Source organism: Humulus lupulus, chromosome 7, assembly GCF_963169125.1.
Source record: "Humulus lupulus chromosome 7, drHumLupu1.1, whole genome shotgun sequence".
Lineage (NCBI taxonomy): Eukaryota > Viridiplantae > Streptophyta > Magnoliopsida > Rosales > Cannabaceae > Humulus > Humulus lupulus.
In genome coordinates this window covers 186,379,037-186,395,145 of record NC_084799.1, presented here as the reverse complement: position 1 = coordinate 186,395,145, position 16,109 = coordinate 186,379,037, and the positions used below count along the sequence as shown (strand labels likewise).

Below are 16,109 nucleotides of genomic sequence, written 5' to 3'. Positions count from 1 at the left end.
AGAATCTCAGGAGCTAATTGCCTAGTAACTTCTCTAGTGGAATTTCAGCAACATCTCCAACCAGAAATGTCTGTAACCGCTGAAGGATTTTTCTCAGATATCCCAAAATAATAGCCCATTTTATTGTATTTGGAATTTGATTAATATTTGGAGTTATTTGATTAATTAAAGGTAGTTGAAATGATTAATGACTGAGTCAAAACTCAGGACCCATTTTGTACGATCCATGAGCCTATAAATATAATGCTCATGACTTCATTTTGAGGACTTTCTCTCTTTTGGACTCTCAGTTGGAAGACTTTTTGATTGGGGAAGATTCGAGAGAGATTCTGTAAGACTATTTCCTGCCTATACTTGAGAAACTTAGTTGACCTAGATGATTAGTAGGTTGACATATATACAAACACCAAATGGATTAGGCTATTACCAATTCTTTGGGCTGAACCACTATAAAATTTGCTGTGTCATTTATTTTCTATTCAAGGTAATTTAATTTATTATTGTTTTTGCGTCTACTCGCCGTTGGTCAAAATGATGGTCAACAAATGTATTTTAAAGAATAGAAAAGATAAGCTAATGTGAGTGCTCTTATTTTTACATTATTTAAATAAAAAATACTAAAATATTAATTAAAAACTCTTTAAAAGAAAAATAAAAAATAAAAATAAAAGTAAAAATAATAAAATATTAATTAAACTTTTTGAAGGACCTCTGTCATTTAATCTATTCTATTATTTATGCAGAGAATGAATAGTAAAATTTAGGGAATCATTTTTTAAAATAAAGTATGTTCAGCTCAATTTTAAAGCTATCCATGAGGGTGATTAATTTTTTATTTTTTTAAATGAATAGAATAAGGGAGGAAGTTCCAGAAGAAAACAAAGAGGGAGAGGGACATGTTTGGTTCATCATATTCATGCATTTTTGTTTTGTTTTGTTGTGTTGTGTGTGCCAAACATAAACCAAGACTCTTCTCCACTCAATCTCGCTATCTAAAATGGCGCTTATTCCATCTTCTTCGCTTAACGACGCTCCTATCATCGCCGAAGTCGACATGGGCGGCGACTCCTCTGCTTCCACAGTCCGCGCCACCGTCGTCCAGGCCTCCACCATCTTCTACGACACTCCCGCCACTCTAGGTTTTTCTCTCTTCTTCTTTGATTACGATGATGATGATGATTCAGCAGTTTCTTTTGATTAGTCAAGATTGTGGTCCTGAACTTTGTTGGTTGGTGTCAGATAAGGCGGAGAGATTGTTGGCTGAAGCGGCTGGGTATGGGTCTCAGCTCGTTGTGTTTCCTGAAGCCTTCGTCGGTGGATACCCTCGTGGTTCTAATTTTGGTGTCACTATTGGGAGTCGAACGCCTAAAGGCAAAGAGGATTTTCGCAAGTACCATTCCTCCGCCATTGATGTTCCCGGTGAGTTCTTTCTTTGCGGAAAATACGCAGTACTTATTTCAATGTAGTACAATTTATTGAGTTCTTTGTAAACGTATATCCTCGAAATGTCTCTTTTGACAGTTAATTGTAATTTTGGGAAAGAAAGCTCGACTGTTGTTTGTATTCTAAGTCTTCAACCATTGAACATGTTTTCACTCGCTCATATGACTACACAAACATACATGACTATATTCAGAGTAATGATAGACTTGAGGGTCACCTCTAACAAGCTGATAAGTAGTATTTGTACATATATACCCTTAGGTCCTTTTATGTAATTAATGTACAATACAGGCCCTACCAGTGTATATATATAGGGCTTTGTTCTTTTCTCTGTATATATATACAATATATACATCAATACGAATATAAACCCAGATATTTTCCTCTCATCTCTCAATACTCAAACATGGCATCAGAGCCGTCGCTCTCCTCCCCTTCTCTCGGACCGGTCGGGTCCTCCACCATGCCGGTGACCTCTTCCTCCGGCCTCCCAGCTTCCGCCTCTTCCGGCCTCTTCCCTTTTTCCCTGTCTTCCCCTTTAGCTCCCTTCACTCCAAACAGCTCCTCTTCCTCTGCCCATCTCTCGAATCTTCCCTCTGTAAATCAGCCTTTCAATGTTAAACTTGACAACTCCAATTTTCTCATCTGGCGCAATCAGCTTCTCAATGTTGTTGCCGCTCATGGCCTTGAAGGTTTTCTTGATGGTTCGGTTCCTTGCCCAGCCCAGTTTTCCTCTGCCGAGCCTACTGTGATAGATTCTACTTATGTAACTTGGAACAGGTACAATCGTCTCCTGATGTCCTGGATTTATGCTTCCCTATTCGAGGGTCTCCTTTCTCAGATTGTCTCCTACAACACTGCCAAAGAAATTTGGGATGGTCTGCAACAGATTTATGCTTCCCAATCTCTCTCTAATATTACTGAGTTTCGTACCTCTCTTCAGAATATCAAAAAGGGTGGTCTCTCTATGATTGAGTATCTTCAGAAGTTCAAGGGGTTGTGCAATACACTAGCTGCTGTTGGTGATCCGGTTTCTGCCCGAGATCATCTTCTCTACTTGCTTGGTGGTCTTAATCGGGATTATGATCCAATTGTTTCCTCTATTATCACACGCTCTGACAAACCGACCCCAGAAGAGGTACATAGCCTTCTTATGCAATTCGATTTTCGTTTGGAAAGACACTCTGCCCATGACCAACTTCCTCATCTTCAGGCAAACCTTGCTCACACTCACCCTCGGCCCCACAGATACCCTCACCGTCCATCTCCCACACATTCCCCTCTCTACTCCAAACCACCATTTTCCTCCCCAACCTCTGGTATTCTTGGCCGACCCCCCTCTAAACCACCTACATCTCAACCATGGGTTCCTCCTCTTAACCACTCTCCGGGTTCTCGCCCTCAATGCCAAATCTGTGGCAAACTGGGCCATATTGCTGCTCTCTGCTATTATCGCCAGAACCTCCACTACCAACCTACCTCCCAACCCAGAAATTTTAACACCTCCCTCTCTCCTGGCCCTGATTCCTCCTCTCAAACTGGAATGGCTGGTCTCTATGCCTCTGCTTCTTCTGTCTCCGATCCAGCATGGTTCATGGACTCCGGGGCTACCCACCATTTTACCCCTACTGTGTCTGCTCTGTCCTCTGCATCTCCCTATTCGGGTACTGATCAGGTTCAAATAGGTGATGGTAAGGCTCTTCCCATAGCTCATATTGGTCATGTAAATCTCACTAACGCTGTCAAACTACAACATGTCTTTCATTCTCCTGCCATTACCCATAATCTTATCAGTGTTACTAAATTGTGTCAAGACAACAATGCTTATGTTGAGTTCTTTCCCTCTTACTTTCTTGTCAAACACCAGGTCTCCAAGAATATCCTCCTTTGTGGTCTACTTGATCGAGGTCTTTATCGAGTCTCTTTTGCTCCTGTGCCGCTTCCTTCTTCATCGTCCACTCCTCAAGTATTTCTTGCTCGCGCCACCGATGTCTCTGTCTGGCATTCTCGGCTTGGTCATCCCACTTCCTCCATTGTCTCTCAAGTCCTGTGCTATTTCGGCTTCTACTGGCTCTTCTCCTTTCTTTTGTAGTTCTTGTCATTTAGCTAAGAGTCACCGACTCCCCTTTTCTGTATCAGCCTCTAAGGCTCTAAGACCTTTTGAGTTAATACACATGGATCTTTGGGGTGCTTCCCCTGTTGTTTCTAATGCTGGTTTTCGTTATTTTTTCTTGCTTGTTGATGATTATTCTCGGTTTTCCTGGATTTATTTTTTACACACAAAAGACCAAGCATATTCTACTATTCTCTCTTTTCAATCTCTTGTAGAACGCCAATTTGACACTAAAATCCAACAAGTTCAAACTGATAATGGGGGTGAATTTCGTCCCCTGTCCTCCTTCTTTTCCAAAATTGGTATTGTTCTTCGCCTTAGCTGCCCTCATACCGCTCCTCAAAATGGTCGAGTCGAGCGTAAAAACAGACATGTTGTGGAAACCGGTTTAACCTTATTACATCATGCACATGTACCCCTGCATTTTTGGCCTTATGCCTTCCAAACGGCTGTATACTTAATCAATTGCATGCCTACTATAATTCTTGGGCACCAATCTCCCTATTCTCTCTTGTATAACAAACACCCTTTATATACTCATTTACGAGTTTTTGGTTGCCTTTGCTTCCCCTTTCTTCGGCCTTATACAGACCACAAATTGCAACTCCGTTCTAAACCGTGTGTGTTTTTGGGTTATAGCTCTCAACACAAGGGGTACTCATGTCTTGATCCTTCCACTTCTCGTGTATATGTCTCTCGCCATGTTGTCTTTAACGAACACTCTTTCCCGTTTTCTCCTACCTCTTCTCCTTCCTCCTCCACTCCTATTCCTTCGTCCTCCTCTGACTTTCTTCCTATACCTCCTGTTTCACTTTCCTCTCCATACACTCTCCCTCCAACAATCTCTCCTCCTTCCGTTCCTACCTCTCTCGGCCCATCCACCTCCCTCACTCCTACTGTTCCCTCTTCCTCCTCACCATCCCACACTATACCACCGCCACCTCCTCTCTCATCTTCATCCACTTTTCCCTCCTCTTCTTCTCCCTCTTTCTCTCCCCCTGTCCCGTTAGTTGTGGATTTACCTGCCCAATTTGATGTCCCTGCCACACCTATTACTAATACTCATCCTATGATTACACGTGCTAAAGCTGGGGTTCATAAGCCTCGGCTGTTTGTTAGTGTTTATGCAGGACAGGCTCTTGAACCGCAAACATTTCTTCAGGCCAGCAAGTCTATTGAATGGAATGATGCTATGTCTCTTGAAATGGCTGCTCTTCGCCGCAATGATACTTGGGTCTTGGTTCCGCCCCCTTCTAATGTGATTGTTATTGGCTGTAAATGGGTGTATCGTCTCAAGCTCAAAGCAGATGGTAGTATAGACAGGTACAAAGCTCGCTTGGTGGCCAAAGGATATCACCAAACCGAGGGGTTGGACTATTTTGAGACTTTTAGCCCCGTTGTTAAAGCTGCCACTGTACGCTTGGTTCTTTCTGTGGCTGTCTCTCTTTCTTGGCCTATTAAGCAATTGGATGTGTCTAATGCCTTTCTTCACGGGGATTTATCTGAAGAGGTTTATATGCAGCAACCCCCGGGCTTTATTGATACTTCTAATCCTCATTTTGTATGCAAGCTTCGCAAGTCCCTCTACGGTCTAAAGCAGGCCCCACGTGCGTGGTTTCACAAGCTCACTGCTGCCTTACTTTCATTTGGGTTCTTGGCTTCCAACTCTGACAGCAGCATGTTTGTTCATCGCACTACCTCCGTCACTACCGTGGTCCTTATCTATGTTGACGATATAATAGTGACGGGTAGCTCCTCTTCTGCTCTTGTCACCTTGATTTCTCATTTGCAGCAGCACTTTGCTCTCAAGGATCTAGGTCCTTTACACTACTTCTTGGGGTTGGAAGCTATACGTACTTCAGAGGGTCTTCATTTATCTCAGGCCAAGTATATTCATGACTTATTGGTCCGCACTGCCTTATTGGATTCCAAGCCTGCTCCTACACCTATGGCCACGGGTTCTCCCTTGTCTATTCATACCGGCACTACCCTTTCGGATGGTACTACTTATCGCAGCATAGTTGGTGCCCTTCAATATTGCACCATGACTAGACCCGACATTGCTTATGCCGTCAACAAACTTTGTCAGTTTATGCATCATCCCACTGATGAGCATTGGCTGGCTGTCAAACGCTTGCTCCGCTATCTTAAAGGCACTCCGCATTTTGGTTTATGGTTTCAAGTCTCCTCTGATTTTTCTTTTCTTTGTTACACCGATGCGGATTGGGCTTCCTGCCCAGATGATCGTCGCAGTACCAGTGGCTATTGCATCTTTCTTGGCTCTAATCTTGTCTCCGGGTCTTCGTCAAAGCAGAAAGTTGTCTCTCGCTCCAGCACCGAGGCTGAATACCGCAGCATCGCTAATGGTACATCTGAACTCACGTGGCTTGAATCTGTTCTTGCAGATATTGGTATTCCTTTGTCTACCACTTCCACCCTTTGCTGTGACAATCTCAGTGCCACATATTTGACAGCCAACCCCATTTTACATGCTCGCATCAAGCACGTTGAAATTGATTTGCACTTCGTTCGTGAACGTGTTGCTGCTCGCTCTCTATATGTTCGTTTTGTGCCATCCACGGATCAGCTTGCAGACTGCTTAACCAAGCCTCTGGCCTCTCAGCCCTTTCAATCTCTTCGCACCAAGCTCACTGTGCTCACTAGCCCGCTGATCTTGCGGGGGGCTGATAAGTAGTATTTGTACATATATACCCTTAGGTCCTTTTATGTAATTAATGTACAATACAGGCCCTACCAGTTTTGTGTATATATATAGGGCTTTGTTCTTTTCTCTGTATATATATACAATATATACATCAATACGAATATAAACCCAGATATTTTCCTCTCATCTCTCAATACTCAAACACAAGCAAAAATCTATCTTCAGATATCGTTATCTTTTACCCATATTTTCATGTTTTCAAACATTTTACACACTTCCCTTAACCTGTGTGTAACATTTTTCCATGGTATCGATGCTCGTGGGTACTGTAGGGAAAAAGGGCCATATATTTAATTATACAAAATCCCTCCTTTGACCCTAGAATGCTAGGCTGGTCGATGAGGAATCGAACCTTGAACCTCATGTGAGCAACTCGACCTACTCCTTATGGATTTTAATTGCTCTTAATATGTTCCTAATATTTCCAGGTGAAGCCAAAATTTGAGTTTTTCTGCTCTGCTTTTGACCCTATTAAATTTATCATTATGTGATATTTGGTGTCGTTCTTCATTCTTTTTGAGAACTTAATTTTTCACCAGCCACTTGGAGTTGGTATGTAGATTTTCACTTAATTTTTCGGATATAATGCAGGCCCTGAAGTTGACCGGTTGGCTGCAATGGCTGGGAAGTACAAGGTATATTTGGTAATGGGTGTGATAGAAAGAGAAGGGTATACACTCTATTGTACTGTACTATTTTTTGATTCTCAAGGTCATTACCTGGGAAAGCATCGGAAACTCATGCCAACAGCTTTGGAGCGAATCATATGGGGCTTTGGAGATGGATCAACAATTCCTGTTTTTGATACGCCAATTGGAAAAATTGGTGCTGCTATTTGTTGGGAAAATAAGATGCCACTTCTAAGGACAGCAATGTATGCCAAAGGTTAGAAAGATTGGCGTTACCGATGCATTCTTGTAAGCAATTCTGTTTCTATATGTGAGATTAAGGTGGAACAATTGGTTGGGTGTGTGTTTTGTGCAAGAGGTCTAGGGTTCAAACCCAGCTGGACTAAGTTAACAAATGGCCAACTAATAACTTTTTTTTTTATTAAAAAAAAAAGTGGAACCGTCTGTATTATTTGGCCAAGCATGTTTGCTTCCTTGTTCATGTGTTTTGATGATTGGTGTGTTATGCTCTCTTGCAATAATCATTGTTAGTATCTGGTATGATTTGAATTGAAGGTTGTGAATTTTTCAGTTTCAATGTAGGCAGGTAATTGTTACTATTTGCAAAATAAAGTTTATTAATATGTAGAGAGGTTCACAGACTATGTTACAAATAATATACTGAACTTATGGGAACTTTATTGGCTGTAGGAATCGAGATATATTGTGCACCAACAGCTGATTCAAGGGATGTGTGGCAAGCATCAATGACCCACATTGCAGTTGAAGGTGGCTGTTTTGTGTTATCAGCCAATCAATTCTGTCGAAGGAAGGACTACCCCCCTCCTCCAGAGTATGTATTTTCAGGCACAGAAGAGGATCTTAACCCAGATTCAGTTGTCTGCTCTGGAGGAAGCGTCATTATTTCTCCATCAGGAACTGTTCTGGGAGGGCCCAATTATGATGGCGAGGCACTAATCTCAGCAGATCTAGGTATGCTACTTTTATCTTCTATTAATAATTTCACAAACATAATTTTGGGTTTTTGAAACACCACTTAGGGTATATTTTATGTGTTCTCGATATAAAAATTACCAACAAATTGATAATCCAAATTCTTTTTAGAAATGATAAAATTACAACTGGTTTCAAATGTATACAAAAAACTGTCTGGTATTGTTTTTCTTTTAATATGAGAAACATTGCTCACATAGTTGCACATTATGTAATGCAATTTCGGGACTATTTGAATAACTTTTGTTTGATACTCGGTTTTGATTAGATCCATTTATGGGACTTGAATCACTCGCCCACGCATACTCACTCAATTACTTTAGATAGTCTAAGTGTTATCACCAACCTTCATTTTTCATTGCAAAATCAGTAATTGGCTGTGTTCTTTTTCCTTTTGATGCATAATGCACTTCCTATTGTAAAGTTGTGTGATCATTGGATGCTTTTTAATACTTGAAGAAACATCTATAGTAATTGTCTAATCTTGGCCTTGCATATATATTCAGTTTCAACAAATTTATTATAGTGGATATTTATAAGAACCAGCTTCTGAGTTCTGACTTGAGTAACTGGTCAAAATGAGTTATAGATCTTGGAGAAATTGCAAGAGCCAAATTCGACTTTGACGTGGTTGGGCACTATTCAAGACCTGAAGTGCTGAGCTTGATCGTGAGGGACCATCCAACAGACCCAGTTACTTTCACATCATCATCATCCACAAAAACAGAGAGCTCTCAGAAGTTGTAGTTGTTTTTTCACTGATAACCAATCGAATTTGAGCTCACAAAATTCAGGCCTCTTCAATAATAACAGGACAGGTCATTGTTTCATTGTGGTTGTATTTTACGCTCATTTATAGCCGAAACATCATATTGTAACATTTCTGCCTTTAACTGTGTGTGTATATATATGTTTACTTTCTTGGACAGAAACATAATTTCAAATTTGGTTTGTTCAAAGATTTTCCACATTAATCTCAGTTTTAAAAAGCAAAAGCAAGTAATCTTAATCTAAGTTTTAAAAAGCAAAAGCAAGTAATCTTAATAAGGGAGAAAAAATGTTTATTAGGCATTTAATGCATGTTGAGCATCTTCCTCCTGCAGCTTGTTCTACTCGTATTGCAGATTTGAGAACGGGTGGCATCATTTTTTTCTCTCATTTTTTTAATTATGTCCTCGCTAAGTATTAAAATATAATAAAATTATATATTTTTAGCACATCTAGAATATTTAATATATCACTTCAAAATTCAAAATTGAATATTGTGAGTTTAATAATAGTTTTATTTTTACTTGACAATTTTTTTCAATTTTAAATTATTTATATTCATTCTTATTTTAAGCTAAAAATAAAATTAAAATTGTGATTGAGTTTTTTAATATTATTTTAATTGAATGTGCCAAAAAATTAAAATTATTTGCTATTGGGGATCTGTATTAAAATATAATAAATTACTTGTCCTCGCTAAGTATTAAAATGTAATAAAATTATATATTTTTAGCACATCTAGAATATTTAATATATCACTTCAAAATTCAAAATTGAATATTGTGAGTTTAATAATAGTTTTATTTTTACTTGACAATTTTTTTCAATTTTAAATTATTTATATTCATTCTTATTTTAAGCTAAAAATAAAATTAAAATTGTGATTGAGTTTTTTAATATTATTTTAATTGAGTGTGCCAAAAAATTTAAATTATTTGCTATTGGGGATCTGTATTAAAATATAATAAATTACTTGTCCTCGGTAAGTATTAAAATGTAATAAAATTATATATTTTTAGCACATCTAGAATATTTAATATATTACTTCAAAATTCAAAATTGAATATTGTGAGTTTAATAATAGTTTTATTTTTACTTGACAAATTTTTTTTAATTTTAAATTATTTATATTCATTCTTATTTTAAGCTAAAAATAAAATTAAAATTGTGATTGAGTTTTTTAATATTATTTTAATTGAGTGTGCCAAAAAATTGATCTGTAACCTAAGCCTCTAAATCTGAAAAAAAAAATGGAATAAAATAAAAATTCCCTAAACTCCGTTTCAATTCCTCTAAAATGTTATTTCTTGGAAAAAAAAAACCCGTGAAATGGCCAAGGCATAGTTTTTGTCTATGGGAGGAAAAGAGGTTTTGCTCAAGAATGTCATTCAAGCGATACTCACTTATTCTATGAATTTGTTCAAGCTTCCTTATTCTTTGATATCTAAAATCCATAAGCTTTGTGCACGATTATGGTGGGGGTGGGGATGATGAGAAAAGAAAGATGTATTGGTGCTCGTGGAAAAAGTTATGCTGGCACAAAAATGATGGGGAACTAGGGTTCAAAAATTTGTCTCTATTCAACCAGTCTATGCTAGCCAAGCAAACATGGAGAATTTACAATTACCCTAACTTCTTGGCAGCCCGTGTTCTCAATGGCCTCTATTATGCGGGCTCATCGTTCCTTCAGGCCGAGGTAACCTCTCGTTCCTCCTATTGTGGCGTAATTTGTTATGGGGGAGAGAACTTATGCTTGAGGGCGCTCGTTGTTAAGTAGGTAATGGAATGTCAACATCAATTTATAATGATAAATGGATCCCATGAGGGGATGACCTGCTAGCATCCTCCACCAAAGTATTACCTCTTTACTCCACTGTTGACTCTCTCATGGCTGCAGCTGGGACCTGGGATGCTAACTTAGTGCGCCAATCTTTTTCCCATGAAGAGGCAAATGCTACTTTATCCATCCCTCTATCCACTCACGCTTTGACAGATAGATTGGTTCGGCAGCACAATAGCTTTGGATGGTACATTGTTAAAAAAGGATATTGGTTTGCAACTAGAAATGCAGGTTTAGCATAATGTTCCTCGGGGCGTTTGAAATGGTGGAAATTTTATGGCAACTCAAGCTTCTTGCGAAGGTTAAAAGTTTTTCTTGGAAGGTTTCTAGGGACTGGCTTTCGTGTCGTTTGAACCTTGCTGCTCATGGTATGCACATCGACAAAGTTTTCCCTTTTCGTGCATCAACAGATGAGTCTACCTTCCACACTTTTTGGAGTTTCCCTTCCCTTCAAGAATTCTGTGATGTTGCTCTCTTCGATGTCATAAGAAACTGGAAAGTAGATACTAAATGGTCTGATTTTTTATTTGAGTCCATGGATTCTATTCCTTCTTCTGACATTGAACTATTATTAGTAGTCGCTTGGCGCATATGGTAACTCCTACATGAGTCCATTACCATATCAGGAGATCTGGTGATCAATTAGGCCCTCGATTACCTTGAAAAATATCAGATTACAAACCAGGGGCACTCTTGTATCTTGCCTCCTAAGCGTCATCATGAAGCTTGGTCCCCACCACCAATTGACTTGGTTAAACTGAACACCGATGCAACAAGTCTCAAGAGCAAAGGATGCATTGGCCTCGGTGTGGTCCTTCAGGATAACAAAGGCTTAGTTCTTGCATCCTCCATCTGCCATTTCACAACAACCTTTGAATAAAAAATTACTTAACTAAAAAAATTATTATTTGGTGTTAAAATGACCCAAAGGTTGAGGTACACGAAGTTCATTGTGGAATCGGATTGCCTGGTAGCAATTACTCTTCTTAAGAGTAGAACTATTGAGGCTTCTTCGGTTGGGGTAGTAGTCAACGATATTATTGTAACATGTAATGAGTTTTTGGATATCAGTTTTAGCTTCTTTCTCAATGAGGCTAATGAGGTCGCCCATGCTTTGGCCTCATTAGCTCTCTCCACAGACAGTGAGAATGTATAGTGGTCTGGCTTTCCTAACGCTGTTGTTTACTTTGTGATGGCTGATTCATTGCCTCTTTGCAATGAATTATTCTCTTTTGATATGAAAAAAGAGGCACGACTCTTAACTCTTAGGAAATTTGAACAATGGACCTCAAGAAGGTTAGCGTAGATATTATCAAAATCATTTACCACTCATTTATATGAATATTTCATGTATATTAGTTTCATGTCACGGACCAAAAAGTTCAAGTAGACATAATAAATCACATAGTATTGCCTTGCATTTGGATTTTAGTCAGGTGCTTTGGATACTACTATCCCAAAATAATTGTGAAACAATAACATATGAGACTATTAACAATGCAAGATGTAAATTTTGTGTCAAATTTAGTACAAAAAATGAGTTAATGTTATATTTGGCCAAATATTTATTTGTAATTGTATTCCAATGCATAAGATATAAGTTAACAACAAAAGAATCAATAATTCATTTAATATTTATTGAGAACATACAAAAATATACATTTCTATTATTCAATGCACTCCAAGAAAATTATTATTAAAGAAAATAGTGATATATAGTTGGTCATTAATTATCAACTACTCAATTATAATAATTAGTAATAATATTATAAATAAAAAAAATAACATTTATTGATTGCCAAATTTATCAGATTTTTTAGAATACGTTATACTTTTTATAAGATGTGATAACATTACACAAATTTGTTTGCACTCCATTGGAGATGCTAGAACCAAGCTTCTATGTGAGACTAATAAAGAAAAAATACCGAATTCCAATAAAATAATTTACTGAACAAACATTACATTAGTATACATCTCATATCATTCTCACTTCTCTATTCTTTGGGAATGTTCATGTAGGTCCCAAAGGAGAAGGTATGCACTGGTTTGATCTCCCCTACAAAATTGCAAATTTCAGTTCTGTTAATCTTTCTATCTCTATCTATATTAGCAAATAACAATCATCAAGCATTCAAGCGAGACATAAGATCGATGAAAGCATCTTCTTTGCATGGAATTGTAAGAGCTCCCATTGGATGATCGAATCCAAATTCTTCTTCAGCTTGACTTAGCAACTCTTGGAATGATGGCCTATTCAAAATTGATACTGGGATAACAAATCGCTTTATTTTGTTCTCATCACCAACATAAACTGCCAAATAACCTTTCGGGACATCTTTTGTGTTAGAAAAAGACCTTCGAATGAGTTGCTTAGCATGAACTATGCTGTGAAAATGGAAACTAATCATCTTAAATGTCTAAAAGTAAAGAAGAAAAAGTGGACAGAAAGAAAGATTTTAAAGAGCTGCACTTGGGGTGCCAAGAAGCCTAATCTTATAGATTATATAAATGAAATATTCTAAGACAGGTATCTAATTGCATCGAAAATAATGGTCAAAACAAAAGAGACAATTAATTGAATGGGGTCTAGAAAGAAAATAATCTCATGGCAACCACTTGACAATGTTTTTCTACTCATCATTATTGACTCGAGCTAACATTCTGCCGTCTTATTTGAAAATTTCTCACAAGGAAATTTTCTTGCTCTTCTAATCAACCCTACCACAGCCAAGTCAGAACTCCAAATTTTATATTTATGACGTATTTACCTAAATAAATGCTTAATAAAATTCTAGATTCTTGACATAAGGTTGAGGGAAAAGAAGGAGAATGTTATTGAGAATTTTAAAAAATATGGTTTTTATATCATCAATGTGCAAAAATATAGAAATTATATTTTTCTTAATTTGTATGAAAAAAATTATTAAATGAAAAATTAATGTATGAGAAACACAATTAGTATCTAACTAAAATATGGAAGCTAAATTTAAATCAAAACACATCAGCCAACATAGGGGTACTATTGTAAAATTAGCTTATACTCTTCTCTATCTCAAACCCCAGCCACACAAATCCATTCTCTCTCCAAAACCTAGCCGCACCATCCCCTCCAACTTCGGCCGGCGCATTCCCCTCCAGTTCTGGTGACCCCAACCGAACCCAACCGTTTGAGAGCCCAGCTCTGCTCGAGCCCCACCATTCGAACCCAACTCTAGCCGTTTGAGACCCAACCGTTCGAGAGCCAGCTCTGCCCGAGCCCAACCATCCGAACCCAGCTCCAACCGTTCGAGAGCCCAGCTCCGCCCGAGCCCTGCCCGTTTGAGACCCTGCTTCGTTTGAGAACCCCATCCGAGCGCAGGCCCAGACGCGACACCACCATCTCCACGGCAAACCACCTCCGGCTCTGCCAGTGGTGTCGATGCGCACCCAGATCCAAAACAACGGGGCTCGCGTGCAGGGGATATGGGGTTCTAGTGGTGGTCGGAGGCGAGGGAGGAATGTGGTTCATGGTTCGTGGTTGGAGGTGATGCAGGGAGGTGGCCTAGACACGAACTGTTGTACTCTAAAAATTAGCGCGAGTTTATCACTCATCTAGGGGTACACCTAGCAAATGAATATATGGAAAAATAGACAAGTAAAACATCTAGCTAATAATGATTTGAGCAACTCGAGTTGGGACTTGGCAATACGACATTCAAGTGATTATCAGGCTGCCTCTTAGGATAATAGTCCAGTTTGAGACGTATAGTGGCCTTACCCTCCTTTGGGCATTCTGAAGTTAATCTGAACTAAGGTTCAGATAATTTTTGATCACCAGCTCGATGAAGATGTTCAGCTCGTGGAAACCTGGTTAGAATGCATACTGAAGGATCCCGAGAGACTTGGAGGCTTTTTATACGCTCATTAATGCCCAACCTGTATTGCACATTTATCATTTATTATTCGAGATAGTATGAGTATATTCTGTTATGCAATCATATCCTGATGTAAATGAGAATAATCTGTATTAAATAATACCATATTTATGCACACAATTACCCAAACCTGTCTAAGAAATTCCACTATAAATATCAGGGATAATGGACAGGGAAGGGGACGACCATTTGTATTATTGAAACTCTGCAGAAATTGCGAGAGAAAAACAATAATATTGTCTTGTAGACTAGGTGGATTTTAACTACTGAACCACGTAAAATTGTGTATGTACAAATAAACACTAATATTCTTATTAGATTTCTAAATCTACTGTTGGCAAAAAATTGCATCAACATGAAGCCAGGCGACGGAAAGGCATGCGACGGCTAGGGTTCTTGGTGAGGGAAGAGAAGAAGATGGGAGAGAAGGGAAAGGGGGTGGTTTTGATTTTTATTTTTCTATCTTCAGATCTGTGGTAATTGGTTACTTTCCCGTTCTTTGTGTGTATATTTCTGGGAGTAACTGGTTACCTTCCCGTTCTTTGTGTGTATATTTTTGGGGGTAAATGGTTACCTTCACGTTCTAATGTGTGTGTATATTTCTGGGTTCTTTATGGTAACTGGTTACCTATGTTACTAAAATCATAGTTACTTATTCTTCCTTTTTTAATGAAGTGTTCTTCCTCTTTTTCCTTCAAATTTGATGTTTATTTTCATATTTAATATGAGTAACTATCACTCCTCTTATGGTAACTGGTTACCCCTCTTATGACAGAAAGTTACTCATCTCAGGATAACTAGTTACCTCTCCTGATATATGTTATTAAATCTAGCTCTAGGATATTTTTTTACGTAAGTGTCAAAAATCAATCAAGTAATTGATTACCTTACCTAGAATTTGAAAAAAGAAACGTACAATCTAAAAAAGAGGAAAATAATGTTTATAATAAATAAAAAATAATTTTAATTACAATTCATATTACAAAAAAGAAAAAAAATTGCAAAACAACCAAAGAAAAATTTAATATAAAATTAGTAATATAAAAATAATATAAAAAAACAAATAAGCTAAAAAAATAATAATCAAATTAAAAACACACCCTTCCAAATTAATAAAACTTGATTAAGAATAAAACTATGACATAAATCAACTTTTATACAAAAATATGGGAAAATAAACCCATAAAAGTGAAAGTTCTTAAAAAAAAACATATATTAACTTTTTTTTTTTTTTTAAAAAAGCCACATTTTTGCACACTATTAAAAATCCTATATAAAATGTAATTTCCTCAATGTTATTCTTCTTACATCCTAGAAGGACATTATCCTATAGCATAATCCTCTATTATTATTTTTATTTTCTTAAATCAAGAAAGATACCTCTATCCTAAAAAAAATATCACACCATAGCTATACAAATACAATAATAATAAAAAAAAAACAAAATACAAAGAACATAAGTAAATTAAGAGCATTTTTTACAATTCATTTTATTAATATTTTAAGTAAACAACTTAATATAAAATAATTATTAATATTCACATTGATTTTCTTCCTTTTCAATTTTCTCATCATCCATTCTTGTTCTTAATATGATTTAATAAAGGCTATTTAGGATTTTTGCTCCTCGAATAATGACCAATATATTATTGTGCCCCCTAAGTTTTTTGAGCTGTTAAAA

At 37.5% G+C, this 16,109-nt stretch overlaps 1 protein-coding gene and 1 long non-coding RNA gene across 2 annotated transcripts; both read left to right on the top strand.

Annotated features, from left to right (window-relative positions):
- Window positions 1-872: 872 nt before the first annotated feature.
- Window positions 873-8,862, top strand: LOC133788936 (bifunctional nitrilase/nitrile hydratase NIT4A). Its single transcript, XM_062226606.1, has 5 exons — window positions 873-1,139; window positions 1,240-1,419; window positions 6,873-7,166; window positions 7,601-7,882; window positions 8,493-8,862. The coding sequence occupies exons 1-5, from the start codon at window positions 998-1,000 to the stop codon at window positions 8,648-8,650; spliced, it is 1,056 nt and encodes a 351-aa protein (XP_062082590.1). The 5' UTR covers window positions 873-997; the 3' UTR covers window positions 8,651-8,862.
- A 1,040-nt stretch (window positions 8,863-9,902) lies between these two features.
- LOC133788935 (uncharacterized) lies at window positions 9,903-11,243 on the top strand. Its single transcript, XR_009873418.1, has 2 exons — window positions 9,903-10,448; window positions 10,569-11,243. It is a non-coding gene; the product is annotated as an uncharacterized LOC133788935 (long non-coding RNA).
- The last annotated feature ends 4,866 nt before the right edge of the window (window positions 11,244-16,109 follow it).

What these genes read in the sequence shown, in the direction of transcription:
- LOC133788936 (XM_062226606.1), top strand. Translation starts at nt 998, where the DNA reads ATGGCGCTTATTCCATCTTCTTCGCTTAACGACGCTCCTATCATCGCC. An exon ending in CTCCGCCATTGATGTTCCCG is followed by an intron (nt 1,420 to 6,872) that starts GTGAGTTCTTTC and finishes GATATAATGCAG; the next exon opens with GCCCTGAAGTTGACCGGTTG. An exon ending in ACTAATCTCAGCAGATCTAG is followed by an intron (nt 7,883 to 8,492) that starts GTATGCTACTTT and finishes AATGAGTTATAG; the next exon opens with ATCTTGGAGAAATTGCAAGA.